The sequence below is a fragment of the Schistocerca serialis genome, chromosome 1 (genome assembly GCF_023864345.2).
Source record: "Schistocerca serialis cubense isolate TAMUIC-IGC-003099 chromosome 1, iqSchSeri2.2, whole genome shotgun sequence".
NCBI lineage: Eukaryota > Metazoa > Arthropoda > Insecta > Orthoptera > Acrididae > Schistocerca > Schistocerca serialis.
This window is the reverse complement of record NC_064638.1, coordinates 452,364,047-452,381,435: the sequence shown is the minus strand read 5'-3', so window position 1 is coordinate 452,381,435 and position 17,389 is coordinate 452,364,047. Positions and strand designations below refer to the sequence as shown.

General features: G+C 40.2%; 1 protein-coding gene across 3 annotated transcripts in view; it reads left to right on the top strand.

The window, feature by feature from the left end:
* Nucleotides 1-17,389, top strand: part of LOC126473001 (prolyl endopeptidase) — a 104,995-nt gene that overhangs the window by 30,642 nt on the left and 56,964 nt on the right. For all 3 annotated transcript variants that reach the window (XM_050099976.1, XM_050099975.1, XM_050099974.1), the window contains exons 3-4: nt 1,366-1,589; nt 15,669-15,856. In XM_050099976.1, coding sequence (XP_049955933.1) covers nt 1,366-1,589; nt 15,669-15,856 — 412 coding nt within the window. The remainder of the gene's footprint in view (nt 1-1,365; nt 1,590-15,668; nt 15,857-17,389) is intronic.

Here is a 17,389-nt window from a genome sequence, read left to right as displayed (position 1 = left end):
CCCAGATTTAACAGTTATGCCTGTTCACTTTCCCATTAGTGTGAAAAGTGGCTTCGTCGCTAAAAAATTAAGCGATCAACAATGCCATCCCCATCATTCAGTTGTTGCAACTGCGAACAAAACTCAAAACTCCTCTTGTCTTTCTCCTCGTCCAATTTGAATGGTTTCACAGACAGCTTCTGTCGCAGGACTTCCCATGCTGTCATTGGAGCCATTTTGGTTTCATGGGATGCATGATGCACTGATTTCTTTGGACTCCTTATGAATGTCTCTTGTATGCGCTTCACATTCACTTCATTCACACTGGGATGCCCGATTCTCTTTGTCGGGCACAAGCAACCAGTCGTAACGAATTTGTTGTGCCAGTGGTAAATGGCCTTCCTTATTGGTGGCTTCTTACCATACTTTATTGTAAACATCAGTTGAACAGCTGTAGCACACTTGTTTTTGTCGAACTCAACACAGAAAGCTCACTCTGCACTTGAACATGCTGTGTTTGTGACTAGCGCTGACTATCGGAAAATTACCTGACTACGCTGTGGCAATATACGTGAAAAAAAAAAAAACCGTCAGGGTTTCTCTTCAAAATGCCATATGTGTGATATGTGTACAATGTTTGGTTCTTGTGCAATAAATAATTGAAAATGTTCCCGGGCTTTATATAAACCCTGTGTAAGAAATAACGGTAATCAGATTTCATATGGTTTCCTTGAAAGATAGATAACAAAAAGTTTGCAGTGAGAGTATTTTTTTTTTTTTTTTTTTTGCACCAAATAGTTTCCATAAAATCACAAGAGGAGAATGAACAGCAGTGATTGATCTTTATTGAGAGACAACGTGCAACTCATGATAGCAGCAGGTCGGTGGTCGTCGTATTATATCTATCCTTTTTGTGATGCACGTAATAGTGAGGTCATTTCAGTGATGCAGCTTGGCGGCAATGGCCATCAGACCACATTCTGCATGCTCAAGCCTTTAGGTGTATAATAGCATTAAAATGTGAGTGCAACTATGACCAATTCATCTCATTTTGCATTCTTGCAACATATTTTCATAATGATGTAAAGACCAGATAATGTTTCATTACCTTTGGGGTAAAAGCTTCTGAAAAAAATAGTAAATACATAGTTATAATTCCTATTTCTTAGCATCTTTTAATTGTGTATGCTATTGCTGATGTTCCAGTATGTATCAGAATACTTTCAGGAGAACAGCAGTAAGAAAGAAAGGAAGTTAAAATGTGTTATGAAACATAGTTTGGGATTTTTACTGCAGTGTATACAGTATGCCACTGTCTCATGAAAGAATAAACTGTTGCAAGTTCTTACTACTATATAGTTAATATCTTTAGAATTTGTTTTGTAGATAAGTGATCCTTACCGATGGCTTGAGGACCCAGATTCATCTGAAACAGCTAAATTTGTTGATGAACAAAATGCTGTTACAAGACCCTATCTCGATAGTTGCCCAGTGAGATCAGACATAAACTCAAGACTTACAGAACTATGGAACTATCCAAAGTACTCATGCCCGTATAGACATGGAGAGAGATATTTCTTCTATATGAATACTGGACTGCAGAATCAGAGGTAATGAACACTAATTTGGCTTATTATAAATAGTTAGATATATAAATGCATTATAAGGTGTGTGGTTTTATAGGGTACAATAATTATTATTTCTCCAAAAGAATAATAAAGTATAGTCATCACTGATTGTCACTTTGTAATTATTGGTTATGTTTTAAAACTTTTCTTATTTATTTTTAAAACCTTTTGCCCTTATCTCAGTAAATATTGTCAAGGTTACATGGTTCTGCACAGAACAGATCGTAACAGCTTTAGGTGTTGACCAGATTCTCCCTTGTGTCTCAACTCGGTACTCATTGTGGCTGAAGCGGTGGTGAAAAATTATTTTAAATGCAGTGGGGTTCAGAAAGAACTACATCCAGAATATGTTTATAATTGTGTTCTATTAATCACTTCAATTTGATAGTGTACATATATCTTCCTGAAGAATCAAGGACATTTTGAAAGTAACAATAACATTAATAAATTTAACACTAAGAATTCTTCACTGTCCACAGCTTAACCTTACTTACGCACAGAAAGGTACAAATTATGTTGCCATAAATAATACTTATAGAATTCAAAGTGAATTAAGAGGACCCAAAAAATTTTTATGTTCTTGTTAACTCCTTCTGCTCCGTAAATGAATTCGGATTAGATATATATGTGTGTCTGAGTAATGTTTACTAAATTTTATTTTAGATTGATATAAAATTGAAAAACAAAAATTGTCATTTCATATTTCACTGAGAAACTGTATGTTGAAAGTTCCTGGCAGATTGAAACTGTGCTGCACTGAGACTTGGACTTGGGACCTTTACCTTATGCAGGCAAGTGCTCTACAAACTGAGCTACCCAAAGGGGGAGGGGGGGAAGAATGTATGTAAGAAAATTTTTCTTATTAACAAGCACAGTATTGTTCGTATTGTATGATCTAAATGTTAAAGTTGACCTTCATTAACAAAGTAGTTGATAATTTAGCATGAACCTTATCTGCAGACAAAGTGGGTCTTCTATTGTGGCTATCATTTATACATGAAAGACTCCCTTATAAGGTGTTTGCATTTTAAAGCTATCTCTCAATTAAATATGATTGTGAAGCACTGTAAACTCCTCAATTTGTTTCAGACAATCCACACTGACACCTAATGGTGATACAGTATTTTCCACTTATTATACCCTATAACAAAAGTACCCTCAACATACCAACATGATAAAGTCCACTGATAATGTTTTTTCGTAAGTCAACTGCTTTCTGCCATAGGATCTCATTAAATTTCCCAACAGTCCAAATGCTTAATCATATAAGGAAGTGCCATTTTGTGTTTTTCTTACAAAGAACTTTGATTCGGTGCATCCAAAGATTTTTTAGTGAATTTTGGAAATTTCTGAGTCACTATTGGTTCCCATAAGTGCCAGTCTCTAACCAGGTAAGACATTAGAGTAACATAGTGCCAACAGTACTAGAGAAAAATGTTTGTTTGAAGTATAAGGAACCTAGATGTTCTGGGTTTTGGATTCTGATACTTCATGATTGAGAACAGTGATACAGTGAGGAAACTTTGCATACTGGCAAAGTCTTGGATATATTTCAGAATACATTTCTTCATCTGATGTTGGCATCATATTGTCTTATTTCATGCAAATAACTCCCCATACTTGATGTATTATACAATACATAGTTAAGTTTTGAATTTCATATGAATAGTGTTGCACTTCCATTGAATATCTAGATGCAAGATGTCCAATGAATAATGTATATTACCATGCACTCTTGACAGGTGCTTAGATACTGGCAGAGTAGAAAGATAATTTCATTTGGGTGGTGAAGAAAGGAAATCTGGGTCAGGTTTGTACAAGAGCAGTTACATTCTCTTTAACATACAGCTGTTCCTAATGACTTTCATACCAGCTAAAGAAATACATAGTAATTAGAATGCTGATGTAGGTGAAGCTGAGACAGTAGGAAGTATTAGTCCGAAGGCTAATAATCTGCTGGTGCCATAGAGATGCCAACTACTATGAATCAATCATAATAATTGAGTGTTTCCTCCTACATTCTTTTTTGATAAAGTGCTCAAAAGGATACATGAGAGAGAATCATTCTTTACAATTTGCATTCTCAGTGGTATTTCTTTTATTTCTTTTCACATTTTTTTGTAAAATGTTTGTGTACTTGACCTTTTCTGCCCCCTTGTGAAATTTTAATTACATAAAGTACCTTATACGGTGTATGTCTTCACTCGACGTAAAGTATAACCAGGTATGAAGTGGTATATCTCGTGCAGTTTTTTTTGTTAGTCATGTGATGGTGAGCTGCTGTGCTGCTGCCTGGTTTGTTGTGACGACAGATTGGAGTCGAGCTCTGTATGTGTATGACATTAGCAAGCATTTATTGTAAACAAATTAACACCGAATCCTCTTCTGGTCTCCCCCCCCCCCTCCCCCCCTACAGGTCCAGGGGTTAGAATAGGCCCAAGTTATTCCTGCCTGTTGTAAGAGGTGACTAAAAGGAGTGCCTCACTTTTCAGCCCTAGTAGTTCAGGTCCCATTCTATGGTTTAACCTGCCACTTTCAAAATTCTTCCCAACTGCAGGCCATATGGGGAAGGACACCTTATGTGGGTGCATGAGTGCCCTTAGATTCGATCTCCAGAATCTCTTGTCATGGCTTCGCATTTCCACCTGCGATTCAACTATTTGGGCGAGGACACTTTCCGGGCTATGTTATCTTCTTCCGTTGTCCCCTGCCTTCTTTTGCCCCCATGACAATATTGAATTTCTCTGCACCCACGGTAGCCAGTCCGTTGTGGTGGGGCCGTCATGTACCCAGTTGGTGGTAGCCCCTGACAACATAGGGATCGCACTGCTGATGCCTAAGCTGTAAACTCCCCATGCATACCAAGGAGTAGATGCCTGTGTTCCTGGGGCATCAGGACTCCTAGCAATGGCCATCATGCCAGTTGGCCATTGCTGTGGCTGAGTGGCTCCCGTGGAGAGAGCCCCTGATTGGAGTGGGTGGCATCAGGGTGGATGGCCTGTAATGGGGCAGACTGTAATCTCTTGCTGGTGACCATACAGCACTGGCAGTCTCTAAGAAGGGCAAGATAGAATAAAATGCCAACAGGTATGACCCTAAATTGTTTCTCTGCCTCACTACACCATGGGAGGAACATATAGGAGCTACAGAATGGTGAGAGCCATGTTCGCCTCAATTTTCGTTGAACACCTTGAGGATAAGTTTGGAGAAGTGACGGTGCTGTCCAAGGTGCGAAACGGTGCAGTCTTGATTTAGACAGCATTCCCAGCCCAGTCTCATGTGTTACTTGCCTGTGACAAGCTGGGTGATATTCCTGTTTCCGCCACTTCCCATAAATGCTTCAACATGGTCCAGGAAATTATTTTCCATCATTACCTCCTCTTGCAGTCTGATGACTAGCTCCACGCCAATTTAGAACAGTGGGGTGTACATTTCACCCAGCGCGTTTACAAGGGACTTATAGACAACAGGGTTGCTACTGGTTCCTTTTTCTTGGCCTTTAAGGGTGATTCATTGCCTGAAAAGGTTGAGGTCATGGTTTACCACTGTGACATTAAACCATACGTCCCTCCCCCCTATGTGGTGCGTTAAGTGCTGGAAGTTCGGGCACATGTTTTCCTACTGCACTTCCAGCACCACATATCAAGACTGTGGACGACCGCTGCACCCAGATACTCCATGTGTGCCACCTCCCACTTGCATCAGCTGTGGAGAGCACCACTCCCCCTGCTTGCCAGACTGCCCACTACTCCAAAAGAGCGGAACATTATGGAGTACAAGACCCTGGACAGGTTGACTTACACAGAGGCTAAATTTGAAAGATTACACCCCATTCGGGTTGATGTCGACATACTCTCCCCTGCCGGAGAAGCAACGGCCTTCTCCGGTTCCTCTTGTGTGGAAGGGGTCCCTTGGGACCCTCTCTTCCAAGGTATCCACTAATGTCACAGCAGACACTCGCCAGTGGCTCAAGGAGCCAAAAGCTGCTGGACAGAGCTTCAGTCTTCCTCAGTGCCGGAAGCTGCTTCGGATAAATTTTCCCAGCAAGCCCCTAAAGGGAAGTGAGAGGGCAAGCAAACTAAGAAGAAATCTGCTAAGAAACGTGACCTTCTGGTGGCTGCAACACTACCACTCCCTATCAATTCTGCATCTGAGGATGCAGTGGAGATCTTAGCATCCGCTGCAGACCTGGATTTCACTGATGACTCATCCACCATAGAAGTGGCTACAAATACTTAGCTGTATACAGCAGGTGACCTTAGGCATAACCTGCCTGCTTGTGTGCTTCATGCCTTCCCAGCTTCATGTTAATGTCATCTTCCGGTGGAATTGTGGTGGTTTTTTTCCACCACCTGGCTGAGTTATGGTGGCTGTTAAGCTATACACCTGCTTTCTGCATTGCCCTCAAAGAAACTTGGTTCCCAGCAATGCGGACCCTGCCCTCTGTGGCTATAACGGATATTACAGGAACTGTAGCAACTATAATAGTGTCAGGTGGAGTTTGTGTCTATGTCCTGAACTCGGTATGTAGTAAACCTGTGCACCTTGAAACCCCTCTTGAAGCTGTGGCTGTCAGGATAAGGGCAGCACAGAAAAAACTGTCTGCAACGTATATCTTCCTCCAGATGGTGCAGTACCCCTGAAGGCATTGGCTGTACTGATTGATCAACTCTCTTACTTTTGGGAGATTTTAATGCCCATAACCCCTTGTGGCGTGGAACAATTCTTACCGGCCAAGGCAGACATGTCGAAAATTTACTGTCACTGCCTCTTAATTACTGGGGCTGCCACACATTTCTGTGTGCCACATGGCACATATTCAGCCTTTGATCTCTCAGTTTGCAGTCCTGGCCTTCTGCCATCTATGCACTGGAGAGCACATGATGACCTGTGTGGTAGTGACCACTTCCCCATCTTCCTGTCACTGCCCAGCATCAGGCCCATGGACACCTGCACAAATGGGCTTTAAACAAGGCAGACTGGGAAACTTTCACCTCTGCTGTCACCATTGTGCCTCACCCACGTGGTAACATCGATGTGGTGGTTGAGCAGGTAATTCCAACGATCATTTATGTTGCGGAAAACGCGATCCCTTGTTTAGGGTGGTCCCCCACCTTCCCCCCCACCCCTGCATTTCACACTGCTCCACTAGTACTGGTGTTACTGAGTGGTGCCTACAGGGAGCCATCCACAAGGCGCAGTCATGGGCTCTAGCCCACGGCTTTCAGTTCTTGTCCGCAAAGTCGTGTGTTATGCACTTCTTTCGGGGTCATACCATTTGTCCGGAACTGAAACTTTACTGATGACCCCCTCACTGTAATGGAGGCATGTCGATTTTTAGGACGGGCTTTCGATGCCTGATTGACTTGGCTTCCTCACCTTTGTCGGTTTAAGCAGAAGTGCTGGCAGCACCTCAATGCCCTCTGCTGCCTGAGCAACGCCAACTGGGGTGCAGATCGCTCTACTCTGCTGCAGTTATACAGAGCCCTTGTCCAATACTGCCTTGACTATGGGAATCTGGTTTATGGTTAGGCAGTGCACTCAGTGTTGCGTTTACTTCACCCTGTGCACCACTGTGGCGTTCAACTAATGATGGGAACTTTTAGGACGAGTCTGGTGACCAGCGTCCTTGCGGAGGCTGGAGTTCCTCTATTGCAGGTCAGGCGTGCACAACTGCTTGCTAGTTAAATTACACACATTCGTAGGTCTGCACGTCCAAATTACTGTCTCCTTTTCCAACCCACAGCACTTCATCTCCTGCATCAGCAGCCCAGGTCAGGGCTTCAAATTGCATTTTGCGTCAGATCCCTTCTGTCCGAACTGGAGTCCTTGCCTTCACCACCTATATTCGAGGTCCAATCGCGTACACCTACATAGTGTACATCTAGGCCGCAGCTTGGTGTGGACCTTTCACTTGGCCCAAAGGACTCAGTTCACCCAATGGCTCTCAGCAGTCACTTCATCTTGATTCTTGACATGTACCGTGGCCATGAAGTGATTTATGCCGACGGCTCAATGGTTGCTGGTCACGTCGGCTTCGCGTATGTCCATGGAGGACATATTGAACAACATTCCTTGCCCGATGGCTGCAGTGTTTTCACTGCAGAGCTGGTGGCTATATCTCGTGCTCTTGAGCACATCTGTTCATGCACTAGGGAGTCGTTCCTTCTGTGTACTGACTCCTTGAGCAGCCTACAAGCTATCAACCAGTGCTACCCTCATCATCCTTTGGTAGCGTCCATGCAGGATTCCATCTATGCCCTGGAACGATCCGGTTGTTCAGTGGTGTTTGTGTGGACTCCAGGACATGTCGGATTCCCAGGCAACGAACTTGCCAACAGGCTAGCCAAACGGGCTACACGGAAGCCAGTAATGGAGGTTGGCATTCCAATAACTGACCTGTGTTCTTTTTTACATCGCTAGGTTTTTTCGGCTTTGGGAGACGGAATGGCATAGTCTCAGTACGCATAACAAACTACGTACCCTTAAGGAGACTGAATGTGTGGCAGTCCTCCATGTGGGCTTCTCACAGGGACTCTGGTTCTCTGCTGGCTCCACATTGGCCACGCTTGGGCGACCCATGGCTACCTCCTGCGCCGTGAAAACCCTCCTCAGTGTTGATGCGGTGCCCAGTTGACAGTGGCCCGTATTCTGGTGCACTGTCCCACTTTGACTGCCGTGCGATGAAATCTTCGGTTACCAGACTCGTTGCCGCTAATTTTATCTGACAACGTCTCATCGACTGATTTAGTTTGACATTTCATTTGATCTAAATTTTAATGCATGTCCTTTGTCCCCCTGTGTCCTCCACACTAGTGCTTTTAGGGTGGAGGTTTTAATGTGTTGCAGAGTGGCTGGCTTCTTTTTATTCTCATGTTCAGCCAGCCATGGTAATCGGTTTTGTTGTTTTAGTCTCTTCCACCTGTTTCTTGCGTTTCTGTGGTTTTCTTCTCCCCTTGCTTTTGATTTAATTACTTCTTGCTCTTCCGTTGTTCTTGTGGTTTTTCCTTTCTCTCCATTTTTTGTTGTCAGTCTTGGTTGTTTTATTATTCTTGTGGCATTGTTTTATTCAGAACAAGAGACCAATGAGCTAGCTGTTTGGCCCCTTCCCCCCTCTTCTAAACCAACCAATCCTCTTCTGCTGCATACTAAGTGTGTATCAAGGAAATATGTTGGAAAGATTTTGAAATAAACAATGAAATGATTTCTGGTACTGCAAAATGCGTGATGACTGTACCATGACACTGTTAATAAACCAAGAATTGCTGAAAAGCTTAGGGAGGAGCACTTGAAAGCATCGCCCTGTTCACTGCACCCTTCAAAACAGGCTCTGTATGTACCACTCTTTGGATATACTGAATTTGTTTCAGTTGTGTGTTGGTGCTCAAGTAATGTCTGATTTAGTGACTCGTCATACCATCTGCCACAACCAACAACCACACACGCATTCCTTCCCTCCTCTTCCACCCCCCCCCCCCCCCCTCCCCTGCCGCACCTCTGAGCCTGACCTTCTGCTTGCACTACCTAGCACATACTAATTGGCTTTCTTAAAAAGTGGCATCTCTCGTACCACCAGTTTTCCAAATTATAAGGAAATTCAAACACAGTGGCATTGATAACAAAGTTGTTAAAGTTCTAGAGAGGAATATAGAACAGACGCGTCTTCAGTTTACCAGATTACCAAAGAAAGAATGTGATGATACAGATGAAGACAAATTATTTTGCTTATCTTTGGTGAATGAAATAAAGTGAAATAAAGAGAATCCTTGTAAATAACTGGTTCACAGCTAAGATACATACGGTGTAACAGCACTGTGCAGTGACTCCAGCTGTCTATTAACCTTGGATTATTTGCACAGAAGCAATTGGCTCACACAATAATATCCTCCTGGTTATGGCTCTAAACAGTGAGTCGGATGTAGCACAAAGGAAGTTATCTTTCATTGCTCCCAGCAATTATTCCCAACTTCACTTGTTTCCCCGGCTGTTTTGCATTGATAAAACTAAATAATTACTCGCTTTTCTGTTGGTGAAATGAAATGAAATGCAATATGTGATCTTATTATGATCTACTTCATCATAATCTTGGCTGAGGACGAGCAAGCTGTGAATTACGGAATTTAGATTATTTGTCTTTCAGTTGTGGACACAACATAATTAAATTTGGATGAACCCAATGTGCGAGTTTCTGCTTTCTTAAAATACTGTCACAAAATTAAAACTTCTCACATGTCCACTTGGTACCCCACTGAAAATGAGTGCAAGAGTGTGACTATAGAGGCTAATGCACTATGCACTCTGCCATTCCTCATGTGATCTGTTTTGAAATTCAGTTGAGCATTAGCGTGCATTAATGCATGTTACATTGGAACCTAACCTTAGGGAAATATTTTGTTGCAGCTTCTCTGCAATACAGGAAAAACAGTCATTTGCACAATTTGTTTCTTCATGAGACCTTATTTTCACCTTCTTTGAAATCTCCAATCGTGTAAATAGTCTCATTTCTATCTTCATTCTGTATTCATAAACACTATTTTACTTCCTAAATATTTGTTTTATAAATAAGGATAAGCTGAAAACTAACATGCCAATTGTATGAAAAAGTACAGGGTGTCTCACAAAAGGCACCTTGGAGGAGCCCGAGTGTCGCATGGCACGGCTGCGGGCTGCTGCTGTGTCAGACTCTTGACACTAATCTGCTGGTAGTCAGCTGCGAACGCACACTTCATCTGAGTTAATCATAAGCAATGTTGCCATCTGATTTACTTAATCTTACCTTTACTTACAGTAGGTGCTCAAAATGATATCCCTCTGTGGTAAGAGCAGCCTGACCTCTCCTGAACACGTTAGCAAACACTCGGTGAATTTTCGATGCCGAACTCTGGGAAATGACTAGCGGAACAGTCTTCCAATTCTCCAAGCATGTGGGGATTGGTTGCACACATCTCTTCTTTTAAAATTCCCTAAAGATAAAAATCTCTCCGATTTAGAGCTGGAGAACAAGGAGACCAGTCAACTATCCTATCATCAAAAACACTTTGTATTGCTGTCATAGAATTATTGGCAAGGTGTGGTCTTGCGCGGCCCTGCATGAAAGAACACAAAACCTTTTCGTTAGGTGTTCTCAAAAAAAGATGCAGCATATTGTTAACATACCTGTCAGAGATTGTAATGTTTCATGGGAAAAGATTGCTCCAATAATTTGTGTTGCACTAATTGTATACCACACCCCTAATTTCACATTGTGCAGAGGTCGTTGATTAATTCATGAGGATTTTCGGAGCTACAATGTCGATTGTTCGGAGAATTTATGTACCCTGACAATTCCAGCCTTTATTTGTGTAACACAGATCTAGTCTCTTGAAATTTCTTCACTGACCTGTGTATTGTCGAATCATTGGGAACACGGTGGGAATTTTTGTATGAATTAAGGCTGACATTCTACATATATGATATCTGTTTCTGTCTAGTTGAACACAATAAACACTAGTCGAACCTTCATGTATACCCTAACTAATGGAAATTAGACAGGAAATTCGAAATAAAACCCCAGAATACTGTCACAGAGTATAGAAGGCATGTGCATGGTGTTCTGCCTGAGGACTGGGCCCAACAACATATGGGCAGGGAAATCCCTGAACTCAGCGCAATTGCAATAACACCATCAAGCAACTATATTTGAAGCGATTAAACATGACAAGAAAACTCAATGTGACACTAGTACATTGTCGCACAGTCTAGAGCACATCCAAAGTATTAGTGTCTGAGAACTACGTATCGCAACAACCAGCAGATGCAGCTGCAACAGTTGGAAAACACATTGCACAATCCCTTTGCACAATCTTTTGTGAGCATTCCGTACTTTCCTTGCCAGTGGATCCTCTTTCATTCAATTATCTGCCTATATTTCCTATACATACACACATTATATTTGACAATTGGCAGTGGCTTTTAGGTGATTTGTTGGCATGTATTTCAGTTGCATCATAATATTAAGACACTTTGTGAAAATAAAAAATCTGTCTTCTGTTCATCCTCGATTTGATCATCACACACAATGAATACTGAGCAACAGTATTTGCTTTTCTCAGTTTTGTGAATGTAACTTCTGTTTGGATCTCAGTTGTATTTTATTCTGGTGTCTGAGTGCAATGTTTTTCTGGATTCAAAAGTGTTTTAACTAACTAAATCCTGTTGTAGTGATTATGGACAACAGGCAAATTCTCCTCCAACAAAATATACCTCCATATCATTGTGCAGTCTCATGTACACAGTTTACTTATCCTTAAAATGATATTGTTCACATTATGCATTTCCATGGCATACTTATGTCTTTTATTTCACATAGGTCGGACGTGGTCAAAACAGTTTGTAAGCTATATGCGGCTATTGCAGCAATTTAGTGTTGACTCGTTAATGCTGTACACGTGCAAGCCTCTTCTCTCCTTGATAACATAATACACAGAAATTAGTAACCAGCCAGTCACTCTTGTAATGAGTAATGTGATTCTTACTCTTTCCAAAACATTGTCAAAGTAAAATTGTGAATATTGCCAGTATTAGCTAGCATGTGTAAGTGATATTGCTGTTAAGAGGGGAATAGTGTGTTTTATGAAGAAGAAGAAGAAGAAGAAGGAGGAGGAGGAGGAGGAGGAAAGTGTTTCCATTTATTTATTGATTCGTTCATACAGTCAAACAATGCACAATGAAAATAAATAGCTCAAATATACATACATAAATATTTCTTTTTAACAATTAGGCAGCTGTGGCATTACTGAAGGATCAATTTGACTGAAAGGATTTAGAAAAACCACAGACTTCATTATTCAGTTAGTCCCTGTTGTGCAATTTTATCTTGATGATACATAAATTACACAAGATAACTTATTATATCAAACATAGTTTCCACTGTATCGCAACTTCAGGCTGCTATACCCATTGCACTGTTAAAGAAACCGACTCGAAACCATTTTTGTAAAAAGAAATAGTAAATAAATCTAACTTCTATGTCAGATGACGTTGCATTTGAGAGCCTGTAATCTGAGACTCCATGACACTAACCACAGTGAATTCAATGAAGACTTTCCTATTGTTCCCCATTTATAGGGGGCATTCAAATGAAACCTGGTCACTAGTGTAAAGTAACAGTAATGATTTTATTAACTCAGAAATGTAGTTATGCACAGTACACATACTCAAAAATAGTTGCCAAAACTGTGGGCACATTTATCTCATTGCAACACTAGCTGGTCGATTCCTTCCTCGAAGAAACTAGTAGGCTGCTGTCGGATCCAGGCCTGGACCCAGTCTCACACTTTGTCGTACGTTGCGAATCGACGCCCGTGAATAGTTTTACAGGTCCAGATATGTGAAAGTCAAATGGTGAAAGTTCGGGACTGTGTAATGGATGTTTCAGCAATTTCCCACCGAAACTGCTGCAATGTCGTATTCACCTCATAGGCCATGTGTGGGCAGGCATTATCATGCAGGATGATTACGCCATTGGACAATATGCCTCTACTTTATCTAGTCAATAAATGACAGCATCATCTGCAAACAACCTTGTCTCCTAAATTGTTTGTATAGATAAGAAGCAGCAAAAGACGTATAACACTACCTTGGGAATGCCGGAAATCACTTCTGTTCTACACGGTGGCTTTCCATCAGTTACTACGAACTGTGAGCTTTCTGACAGGAAATCACGAATCCACTTGAATAACTGAGTTGATATTCCATAAGCACACAATTTCACTAAAAGCTACTTGTTTGGCACAATGTCAAAAGTCTTCTGGAAATCTAGAAATACAGAATCAATTTGAAATCCCTTGTCTGTAACACTCAACACTTCATGCGAGTCAAGAGCTTGTTGTGAATAACAAGAACAGTGTTTTTTAAATCCATGTTGACTGTGTGTGAGTAGACCATTGTCTTCAAGGCAATTCATAATATTCGAACACAATATATGTTCCAGAATCCTGTTACATATATATGTTAATGATATGGTCCTGTAGTTCAGTGGAGTACCCCTACCACCTTTCTTGAATATTGGTATGACCTGTGCAACTTTCCAGTGTTTGAGTAGAGATCTTTCATAGAGCGAACGGTTGTATATGATTCTTACAAATGGAACTATTCTATCAGCATACTCTGAAAGAAAAGTAACTGCTGTACAGCTGTTAAAGCGATTGAAGTTGCTTCACTACTCAGAGGGTATCTATTTCTACATTACTTATGTTTCTTGATTAGAGTTCTGGAATATTTAGTTTGTATTGGTGAAGGAATTTCGGAAGACTGTGTTTCGTAACTCTGCTGTAGCAGCTCTGTCGTTGACAGTATTTCCATTGCTATTATGCAGAGAAGGCATTGTTGTGTCTTCATATACAACTATAATCTCTTCGGATTTTCTGACAGGTTTTGAGATAGTTTCGTTGTGGAAACTGTTGTAAACATCTCGCATTGAAGTGCGTGCTAAATTTTGAGCTTCTGTAAAAGATCACTGATCTTAGAGATTTTGTCCAATTAAATTTGGCATGTTTTTTTCGTTGTTTCCGCATCAGTGCTCTGACCTGTTTTGTGTACCAAGGAGGACCAGTTCCATTGCTTGTTAATTTATTTAGTATAAATCTCTCAATTGCTGCCCACACTATTTCTTTCTTTCAATTCGAACCACAACTGGTCTAAACTTTCATTGTTAATCTACTGCTAACAGCAACAAACATGCTTCTACCAACTGTGTTTAGCCTATGCTTCAGGATCACAGTTAGGTACTTCACAAAAATTTTGGCTGAGCTTATCTCTGGCCTTTGCCAACTTTCAGTGCCTATAATGATTTGTGCATCAGTGCTTTCTGTCAGTGCTTGGGGTTGTGGTACTTTCCTGACACAGCTATGACAATTTACAACTGTTACACCAATGGTTCCTGTGTCTACATTCTTTGTAAGTTCAGATTGCACTCTTTGAGCACACAAATCAAATTATACAATTTGCTCCTGCCTAGGAAATCATAAGTCACTTTCTATTGTTGAAATGGTCATCAATGGCTGGACCACATATATTCAGTCATCTGATTTTGGTTCCCTCAGTTCTGGCTGAAATTAAGATGCTTTCATATCTTTGTTTGCTCATACTCCTTACTTTTTGTACACTTTCAGACAAGATATCTATTCCCAGTTGGTCCTGTAGTCAACTGAGTTTTATGTTAAACAATGGAAACTCCAGGCAGAAATATAACAATGCAGGAAAAGATATATTGATGCTTACTGTAAAGATGACATGCTAAGTTGCAGACAGGAACAATAAAAACTAGAATTATGGCCCAAGCTGCAGGAGTTCGCAGTTATGTGTGTGTGAGCTGTGCTTGCTTGTGTGAATGAGTGGTGTGTGTGCTTTTCTTTTTCCAATGAAGAATGAGGTTGAAAACTTGTGTCTTTTAATTGTTCTTGTCTGCAACTTAATGTCATCTTACAGTAAGTAACAATCTATCATTTCATATGTGATAGATTTTATGAGTAATGAAATGCACAAGACACAGGTAGTTGTGACTCTTCAGAAATATGGTCTCTGCAAGCCATGAATTTCACTGAAGTCAAACTGAAGGATTATCTGTAAGCATAGCCTAAAGAAATCCAGATGTTTGTCAGTAATGTGAAAATGCAAATGATCTCCATTTTGTAAATGGCTTAGATTGCATATTATGTGGTTTCTTATTCTAGATATTACTTGATTAATTTTTTCCAGTGTGGGTTCTAATCAACATTAATTTTATCACAGTTATTGGCCATGTATTCTGATTTTGCAGTGTTATGAAGCAGGTTTGTAAGTTTCTCTTCCATACTGTTCACCATGTCACCTTTAATTAGTATAAACAGACTGAGTAATATAGACACATACATACATGCTTGTTGGTCATTGTAATGCTCATTTTTATGAGAATCAACCACAATGAATATGTTAATTGAAACAGAGTGATTATAACTTTCATAATGAAGCTTTTGCCATGTGCTCTCTCCATTACATGAATCCCAGCATGTCCAATTAGGTAAGAACTTTCTTTGGTTTCAGTGTACTGTATGTTCAAGATTCATTACACTCAGAACCTAGAGTGTTTTTAGACCCCAACACATTGTCAGAAGATGGAACAGTTGCGTTATCTCGAACACGATTTTCTGAAGATGGAGAAACATTAGCATATGGACTTAGTAGGAGTGGTTCTGACTGGATTACAATACATTTCAAAGATGTCAAAAGTGGTAAGATTATATACAATAGGACTTTAATGTATTGTTCTCTCTCTCTCTCTCTCTCTCTCTCTCTCTGTCTGTGTCTGTGTCTGTGTCTGTGTCTGTGTGTGTGTGTGTGTGTGTGTGTGTGTGTGTAAATTGACCAAAAAATTTTTTTTATTAAAAATATTTATTTATATATGTGAGTCTTCCTAAATTTGCTCACAAAATTTTATTTATTTGTCAAATATTTTCAGTTCTTTTATTCATATTTTGAAGTTAGTGAAATACTAGATTTCCTTTCCATGAACACCGTATACTACTCCCAAGTCTCAGCACTTTGGGCTAACATGCAATTGGTTCATTATTTGTTGTCAGTCTTAAAAATCAACAGTGCTGTCGAGCAGTTGCAGTTTTAGCACTATTGTAAAAACGGGTGTTTAATTTGTTGTGCAGCATTTACTGTTCTTTGCTAATATATTTGTTAGAATTGATTGTCTCTTGTAGAAATGTATACTGTTGTTGAGTATCTATCCACTTGTACCTGCAGTTAAATTCCAACCACATTTTGATTCAGATGAACTGCAATTTACATTTGGTAAATCCTCATAAAAAGTAAGGAACGTGGGATGCATTCCCATAGTTAGAAACACAGCAAAGTTTGCTGCCTGCTCACTGCTGCCATCCTACCTGTTCATCCTATTACTTGGCCGAGCTGCTGTATATGCTCTCCGTACCACCGTTTTGAAATTGTCAGATTAAACTTGCATGTGACCTCAACTACCAAAGCTTCATCTGTGAATGTTAGATGACTCTGTATTTACCAACAGACAAATTTGGGGAAAAACTTCATCTTATAATCGGATAAAATATTCTATGTCTATAGAAAATGAAATTACAGTGAACACTTTTCTGTAGTCACAATGTGGAATAATTCCACTTGCATGAATTCATTTGTTTAATATTCTTGCTAACTTGCTAAGTAAATTCTGATATACCAACTATCATATTGCCTTTTGATATGAAACCTTTGTCATTTTGCTTCTGTTGTGACAGAAAATGGTTGTTAATGACCAGCAAAAATTTTAAATGTTTGCAACAATCATATTGAGCAAAAGGTCCTCTTGACAGAACTTAACAGGTCCATGCTGAAGGGAGGTTCAACAGGTCGTGTTAAAGACCTTACTTGGAATAAGAAATTGCTATTAAAGTATGACTAATCTAAGTATTACACTTTCTGTATCCAAGTTTGAGCTTTGGCTGTAACTGTCAGTGAAGAGGACATATGAAAAGAGAATCCAAGAGCCAAGGCATATTTTGTTTTAAACATGATTGGTAACACACAACGTAGGTGGAAAAATAATAAACAAGCAAAAGAATGAAAGATTCTTTGTAAATAATTCAGCAGTAAAGGAGACAACTCATCTAATAGTAGAAGCAGTGAGTCAACAGGTGGTGACCTTATTGAAGATGTCATACAGAGATTGGGATTAGTGATCATGATATCATAGTGTCATACAGAGATGGGGATTAGTGATCATGATATCATAGTGACTGTGGTTA